An 8,088-nucleotide genomic window follows, 5' to 3' on the forward strand; every position below is an offset into this window, starting at 1 on the left:
GTCACCAGCCAGCTTTGAACTCAGAATGCAACAAACCAGGCGGTGTGTGTGTGTGTGGGAAGAAGGGAGTGTTTGTGAATCTGCATGGAAATACAGTAGAACTAGGGTGACCAGATGTCCCAATTTTATAGGGACAGTCCCGATTTTGGGGGCTTTTTCTTATATACGCACCTATTACCCCCCACCCCCGTCCCGATTTTTCACACTTGCCCTCTGGTTACGCTAAGTAGAACCTGAGAGTTATGAAAACCTGGGGAATGGATGTTGTTCACAACTGAAATATTCACTCCTCTGAACAAAATGTTACTGCTGGTCTTTCAAAAGTTTACAACTGAACAGTGACTTTATACAACTGCACATGGACTTCGTACGGCTTCGAAACTTGACTGTGGCAAAGAAAAATGTTGCTTTTAACCATCTTAATTTAAATGTAACGAGCACAGAAACACTTTCCTTCCCTTGTCAAATCTTTCTTTTTAAACTTCCCCTTTATTTCTTTAGCAGTTTATGTTTAACACAGACCTGTTCTGTATTTGCTTGTTTTTTTTAAGTTATCTCTGCTGCCATCTGATCGGTCACTTCCTTTTGCAAATGAGGTGTGTGGTTGATTGGTCAGTTCCTAACTCTGGGGCTCGACTGTAGTGGTCAGTGGAAGATTGAAGACAAGACCCTGTGGTCTCCTGGCTCCCAGCCTCATGCCCCTTCCCCAATGCTGGAGGGTGCACTGCGGGTGATCTCTCCCCCCACCCCACAGAGACATGGACAAGCTGGGAGCTGCATGATGCTTGGCCAGGTTGATGATCCCAGGGTTTCCTGGGTTTTGCAGAGACCTCTGCTTGCTTTGCCTGTGATTTCACCTGCAGATTACAGACAACATGTGACGGACATAGGAGGAGATGACACATCATCAACTTCCTGTAGCTGGAGTCACCAGCTGAGTTCCTTATTTGGGGCTCAGTGGAGCTGGGCTTTGGGGCGTTGGGGGCAGTGCTGAGGGGCACCCCGCTGTCCCCATCATGGCATTTGCTTTCACAGTCCTCTTCCTCGGTGAGTATCAGAGAGAGCCAGGGCTTGTGTCCATGGGGGAAATCTGAGACCAGGGCGTGTGCCTGTGGGGCGGGGGGGGGGGGGGGGGGAAGGAAGGTCTGAGGCCAGTGTATGTGTCCATAGGGGGGATCTGAGACCACAGCGTGTGCCCATTGTGGGGGCAGCAGATCTGAAACCAGGGTGTAGGATCCAGTTGTTCTGGGATCTGGTCCCTAACGGCCCATCTCCTTTACAGGCTGCTGGCTCGCTGGGCGGAGCGGGACGTCAGGAGGTGAGTTTCTGTGGGGAATGGGGGAGCTGGGGGAATTTCCACATTAAGGACGAGGGGTGGTGGGTGCCAATCCCCCAAAGGGATGATCCTGTCAGATCTCTGCTCCCCTCCACACCCAGAGGTGGGGACTGAGACCTCGCCCCACTCATTACAGGGATGGGCACCACACAGGGAGAATTCGCCTGCACTCAAAGCTCTGCCCCCCAGGAAATACAGAGTGAAGGCACCAGCCACCCCGCAGCACCCCCGAACTGTGCCCGGGGAGCTGGCGGTAGCCCAGGGGAACGGATCAGTCAGAGCAGGTCTGTAAGAAGTGGATCCGCAGAGGGACTGGAGCAAGGCACCGTTGTGTCTCACCCTCGGCTTGCTGCACACGCACCTGTCACTGCTTTGCTTGTGAGTCAGGCTCAGCCTGACCCGGCATTCGGAACATCCCGTTGGAAATATCCCATCCCCAAATGGGCCCCCAGCACCGGGTGGAGCAGAGCTAAATCCCCAGCGGCTGAGAGCGGTTTGGGCTGGAGCAGAGCCGGAGTTTGGGCCCCAGGGGTGGGCAGGAAAATGTTAGAACAACCAGGGGATTTTGCAAACATGTTTTTCGGAGCCTTTGCTCAAAGGACTCAGATTTGTCCCACGAACCCCACCCGGCGCTCCTGTGTGTAGAGCACATTGCCGGACAATTGGAGTAAACGTGGTTTTTAGATTTCAGAGTAACAGCCGTGTTAGTCTGTATTCGCAAAAAGAAAAGGGGTACTTGTGGCACCTTAGAGACTAACCAATTTATTCATCTGATGAAGCGAGCTGTAGCTCACGAAAGCTTATGCTCAAATAAATTGGTTAGTCTCTAAAGTGCCACAAGTCCTCCTTTTCTTTTTGTGGTTTTTAGAATATTCTAAAGAATAATCCATGTTCAGCCCAACCCCAGCAGAGCTGCCGCTGGGCTACAATGTTAGAGAAACAGGAGGGTGATTGTGATCTCAGCTCCTGGGGTCAATCCGGAGTCACTCCTGACTGCAGTGGGGGCAGGGCTGAATTGACCCTGGAGAAATGAAGGAATCTGAGACTGGAAATCTCCTTCCCCCTGCTGTGTCTCTCCCTGGCTGTGAGCCAGGGGCAGGGCCTGCACCCAGGGACAGGCCCCGGGGTGGGGTGGGGGGGGTGGTAAGACGCTGGAACAACAGACGGGCAGAGGATTGCACCAGATGGACGCGGTTTGTGTCACCCCCACTTACTGCCTGTTTGTTTGTGAATCCAGAGGGGTCCCGCCCCAAACCCTCCATCTGCGTCAGCCCCGGTGGGGTGATCCCCATGGGGGGAAACGTCACCATCCGGTGTTGGCATCAGGGCCGGGGCATGAGGTTCCTCCTCTACAAGGATGGAGACGGGAACCATCTGACGTACACGGACCCTGCTAGTTATGTGGCTGAATTTCCCATCCCCAGCGCCAGACGGAAACACGGGGGCAGCTACATCTGTCGTTATAGCCACAGAACAGGACCAACCCGCTACTCGGAGCCTAGTGACCCTGTGCAGATCATTGTAGCAGGTGAGGGGCCCAGCCCGGCACCTCGGCTCCCAGCCCCACACCCAGCCAACCCTGCTCCCAGCCCCACGCCCAGCCAGAGGCAGGGCGCCTGGCCTTGGGGCCAGAGGTGGGGAAGTTTGAGGGGCTCTTGGCTGCTGGGGGACCTCGTACCCCAACCCCCGAAGAAGTTCTGTCCCCTGCCCAGACGAGCGTGGCCCTGATTGAGGCCAGGCCGGAGGCAGGGAGCCGCCCCCCCGGGGTCACCCCAGAGCTGTGGGCTGTTGTGGGGTGTCTGCCCTGCAGTGGGGGGCCGGCGGGCGGCAGCCGGGCTAGCTCTGATGGAGCTGAAAATAGCAATGGAGCCGTGGCCGGGCCGGACTAGCCGCTCACGTGTGCACCCGGCGCCCTGGGGGGCTTGACTCTCACAGCCTGTCTCCCGTGCGCAGATCCCAGCCTGCCCAGACCCTCCATCTCTCTGAGCCCCACTGGGGTCACCGCCCCAGGGGCAGACGTCACCATCCGGTGTCGGGGGCAGCGCCGGGACGTGAGGTTCTTCCTGCACAAGGCTGGAGACCTGAACCCGCCACGACACATGGACCCTGCTGGGGACGGGGCCGAGTTCCGCATCCCCACCGTGGGCCGGCAGCACGGAGGGAGCTACGGCTGCAGCTACCGGCCCCGGTCAGAGCCCTTCGTCTCCTCGCAGCCCAGCCACCCCGTGCAGCTGGTGGTAGCAGGTGAGGGGCCCAGCTTGGCATCCACGCTCCCAGCTGGACCCTCGCCGGGGCGGGGGGATGGGCTCCATGCTGATGGGACTCTCAGAGCCAGCCTCTGCCCTGAGCCCAGCAGAGCGGACGCCCGGCCGGGGAGTGGACATGGCATGGGTGGCGGGTATAATAGGCCAGTGGCTTCTCAGGCCGGCCGGCCCAGGGCTGTGGTTGGCCGACTGGCTGGGGGCTGGGGCTACGCGGGCATAGTACAGGGCTGGGGTTGCTCAGGGTGGCTGCGGATGCTCGGCATTGCATGGCTGGGGCTCGGGTTGGTTGGCTGGCTGGGGCTGACCCAGGACTGGGGCCAGTCCGTGGTTCCTCTGATGGTGGGGGACTGGCCTGGGGGTTCTCCGGCTATGGGAGTCGGTGGCAAGGCGGTGCCTTGTGCAGCGTGGGGGGGCTGCAGGGCTAACCTCCCGGAAAAGGGGGGTCCACCTGCTGCTCATGGGGGACAGAGTCACTGGGGGGACTAGCAGCTGATGGAAATTTGAGTCCGAGGGAGGGGGGATCCCTGCCCCAAGGGGGAGATGCGGAACAGGGGTCCTCTCCCAGAAGGATACTCCCCGTCTCGGGGGATGCACAGAAGCCTCGGGGTCCAGGGGCTGCTCAGCCGTCCCCTCCCCACTCCCCCGGACACCCAGCACTCAATGGGGAGCTGTGCTGGTGAGGGGCCAGTGGCTGGGTTGCCGTGTCGGCCCCTCCCCACCCAGGGTCTGTGTCTCACGGCCTGTGTCCTTCTGCTCCCAGATCCCACTCTGCCCAAGCCCTCCGTCTCTGTCCGCCCCAGCCGGGGGTTCGCCACGCAGGAGCCGGTCGCCATGTCCTACCCCAGTGACCCTTCATTGCTGGGGGTGAGAGGTGAGGGCCCCAGCTTGGCGTCTCCTGGTCACTCTGCCCCAGGGCCCAGGCAGCGTGGGGGCAGGGGTGGAGACCCCCTTGGCCAGTTAAACGGGCTCGTTCTGCCCAAAGAGCCACCCGCAGCGGGATCCACGAAGGGCTGGGGCTAGGTGGGGAGAATGGCTGGAGTTACTAGGGGTATGTGGGACCCAGATGCCACAGGGAGGGGCTCCCTGCTGTGGGATGGATCGAGGGGTTTGCACGGGGACACAGATACAGACAGGGTGGGGGGATGGGGATAGGGAGCTGTTGCAGCTTCCTGTCCTGGGGGGCAGGAGCAGGAGGGGGCCCTGGTGGGTCTGACTGCACCAACCCGCCTCCCCCTTTGTCACCCCCAGATTACACCGGGGGCAACATCGTCCGCCTGGCCCTGAGTGCCGGGGTCCTGCTGGCCCTGGCGCTGATCCTGGCCAAGGCTGCCCACAGCTGGAGGAGGGGCGGACGGTAGGTGAGGTGAGCCCCCCAACACTCCACGATTCCCCCCACTACAGCCTGGCTGCCTCCGCGTTGGGGAAGGGCAGCGGGGTCACCCTCACCCCGAGCGACGTGACGCTGCATCGTCAGGATGGAGCCGGAAGGACCAGTGCAGCCGAATCCGTCTGAGCATCCGGATGGGCCCAGCTCGGCGTGGGGCTGGGGGAGGGGCTGTGTCAGGGCCTCCATCTAGGGGTGGCGGAAATGGCTAATGGCAGCGGGATGGGGAGTCTGTGCCACGGGGCGCCCTGGGGAGAGCTCCGGGCCCTACAAGACGGCTGGGCCATCAAGGCAAGGACAGGGCTTCATGGGCAGCACCCCCCCTGCTCATGGTCTCCGGGACGCGCTCCGATACAGCCACGCCGGAGAGGACATGGGATTGACCCCCCTGCCTGAGCCACCCCAGGGGTCGTTCGCACGGTTGTGGCGGTGGAGCCTGCGAAGCGGCCCGGCTGCGAGCTCCCCTGTAAAACCCACGGGCAAGTTCCCCAGCTGTGCCAAGGCCGCGGGAACCAGGGGAAATTGGGGACGACGCTGGACGTTGTAACCCAGGTGAGAGAACCAGACACAGATGCTGGGTTGGTCTGACCTGAAAAGCCCCCTGGCTACAGCCCCACGACTGTCGATATCGCGCTGGGGGAAAACAGAAGCTGGAACCAGGAGATAATAGCCCCAAATTGACGGGAGGGACTTTGGGCCAGCACAGAGAGATGTCCCCAGCCAAGAGGCCCTGCAGGCCAGACTCGGAGGGGGATCCTAACGCTGGGAAGAAGGGTCCTGCCATCTAGCACCTGAGGGCATCTGGCCACAGCCAGAATAAGTGTCTGACCTGTGTGTGATGGGGTCCCCAAGGAGCAACCCGGACTGTGGGACCCCCTCCATAGCCACTAACCTGGCCTGCCTCTCACACTGTGATGCTGATGTCAAGCTGCGAACCTTGGAGAGGCTCTGCAGTCACACAGCCATCCACAGGCAGGGACCCACCCAAATGTGTTACACGAATGATCTCCCAGCCACTCAGGTACCATCAATAGGGGGGCTCCAGCCAATTCCCGCCAGCTCCCCAGCCTTGCACCCCAGACTGGTACCATCCTACCCTGGTCAGAAGCCAGTCCAGTGTAAGTTCATTAAGTTCACCCCTCCCTCGGTGTGGAGTGGACACGCACTAGCCTTTGTAAACTGAGTGGAGATTTCCCAAGCACTTCAAGCAAAACACACTGTCTTAGGTCAGATATAAAAGAGATTTATTAACTCCAGAAGGAGAGATTTTAAGAGATTATAAGGAGCAGGTGCAGAGATCAGAGTTGGCTACTTAAGAAACAAAAATATATTCGCAGTCTAATTTCTACAAATGAAACAGGATTTGAATCAGGCAGTGTCTCCCCCTGACAGATGATACAAGCAGGTTACAGATCCTCAATACACAGACTGGACTCCATCCCAGCCTGGGACCACCCTTCTCCAGTTCAAAGCCTTTGTCCTTCAGACCTTCCTCCAGGTGTTGAGTTGTGGGGAAGAGAAGCCCTTATGTCCCTTCCCCTCGCTTATATTTTTTTCCAGTTTGCTGGAAAGATCTTTGCTGTGACCCGGGGATCAGGCGGTCCCCATTGCTCAAGCAATCTCCATTGTACTCAGTCTCTGGGATAGTGGATTCTTTCCTTGAGGGGTGTTGATGAACTATTAACAGTGTCTGGCTGGTCCTTTGTTGCAGTTGAAAGTTTGGCTGTGGGCATCTCCCAACTTCAGGCCATAGTTGAGTAGCACACACAGCAATGCTTCATCACTTCCCCTACAAGGATCGCACATACAATGCACCAGGACAGGAATGTTCAAGAGGCTTTTAAATGTTTAACAACATTAATGTTAATGTTCAACTTTGTTAACGTTCAGCACTTTTAAAATGATGCCTCACAAGGCAGACTTTGTACCCAAGTTTCAGAGTAACAGCCGTGTTAGTCTGTATTCGCAAAAAGAAAAGGAGGACTTGTGGCACCTTAGAGACTAACCAATTTATTTGAGCATGAGCTTTCGTGAGCTGCAGCTCACTTCATCGGATGCTTATGCTCAAATAAATTGGTTAGTCTCTAAGGTGCCACAAGTCCTCCTTTTCTTTTTCTACCCAAGCTATCATAATTCTATCGTAGTGGTGAATACGGGGGCTCCATGGTGTTACTTTGAGGTACAGATTGTCACCCTGTGGTATCACTGTGGCACGGCCAGGGCCTGGGCAGGATGCCTGGAAAGTGTGAGGAACAGACTGTGAACTTCCTTTCCCATGCAGAGACACTGTTTGTGGTGCCCCCGTGCCCACAGGGCGGGTGACTTCTTTCCTTAAACCTTCCCCATCTTTTCCTTATTTTCTTATGAGTTGTGTTTAATGAATTGTATGTGCTCTGAACTCTGTGTAATGATCAGTGGGTCAGGGAAGCATCCGGTGCAGAGAGAGTGCCCCGGAGTGGGGACACCCTCACCCTTGTCCTAAGTGACTATGACAAGACTGGGGGTTGAGCCCGCAGGAATGCGGGGCCCAGCCTTGCCAGGGTTATGAGGACTCTGCTGCACAGGAGGGAGGAAAGGGGTAAAGGGCGTGGGAGCGAAGACTCAGATCCTTTCGCCAGTCAATCCCACCGGGGCGTGTATAAGCCAGCGAAGTTCCCCACAATAGCGGGACCATTCCCCCGCTTACACTAGGAGCGGGGTCAGCGGCCGCCCTGCCCGTCCGTCCGGAGAGTGAAATGAACCGGTTCCTCTGCACAAAGCCCGGCTTTTCTGGAAACAAGCACCTCTGCTCCGGTGACTCCCGAAGGAGCGGGACTTGGAGCCAGTCTGACTCCGGCTGTTGGCCGCCATTGCTCAGCCCCCGTTTCAGTAGACAGGCTGGGTTTGTTTCCTTGTCTGGGGGTTTAACCCAAAAGCTTTGCCTTTGAATGGCTGCTGCTGGGGGTTTGCCCAGGAGCCGAGTAAAACCAGGGGTTTTGTTTGAAACGAGCCCCCCGGCCCCTGGCCTGTGTTAAGCTGGCGAGGGAGGGAGTTTCCAACCCCCCTGAGCCCTCTGGGCCTGTGAGACCCTCTGCAAAGAGCAGCAGGGCTCCGGGAATTTGGGG

General features: G+C 58.0%; 1 protein-coding gene across 1 annotated transcript; it reads left to right on the plus strand.

Moving 5' to 3' along the window:
* Positions 1-505: 505 nt before the first annotated feature.
* LOC311511748 (osteoclast-associated immunoglobulin-like receptor) lies at positions 506-8,088 on the plus strand. The gene is made up of 6 exons (XM_084612599.1): positions 506-1,047; positions 1,283-1,318; positions 2,574-2,864; positions 3,290-3,580; positions 4,361-4,471; positions 4,849-8,088. The coding sequence occupies exons 1-6, from the start codon at positions 1,017-1,019 to the stop codon at positions 4,956-4,958; spliced, it is 870 nt and encodes a 289-aa protein (XP_084468725.1). The 5' UTR covers positions 506-1,016; the 3' UTR covers positions 4,959-8,088.

The sequence above is a fragment of the Lepidochelys olivacea genome (genome assembly GCF_965140295.1).
Source record: "Lepidochelys olivacea isolate rLepOli2 genome assembly, chromosome: 23".
Lineage (NCBI taxonomy): Eukaryota > Metazoa > Chordata > Testudines > Cheloniidae > Lepidochelys > Lepidochelys olivacea.

Bases quoted from the DNA above. Each gene is read 5' to 3' on its own strand.
- LOC311511748 (XM_084612599.1), top strand. From the start codon at position 1,017: ATGGCATTTGCTTTCACAGTCCTCTTCCTCG. The intron at 1,048-1,282 runs GTGAGTATCAGA...TCTCCTTTACAG, and splicing joins TTTCACAGTCCTCTTCCTCG to GCTGCTGGCTCGCTGGGCGG. The intron at 4,472-4,848 runs GTGAGGGCCCCA...TGTCACCCCCAG, and splicing joins TTCATTGCTGGGGGTGAGAG to ATTACACCGGGGGCAACATC.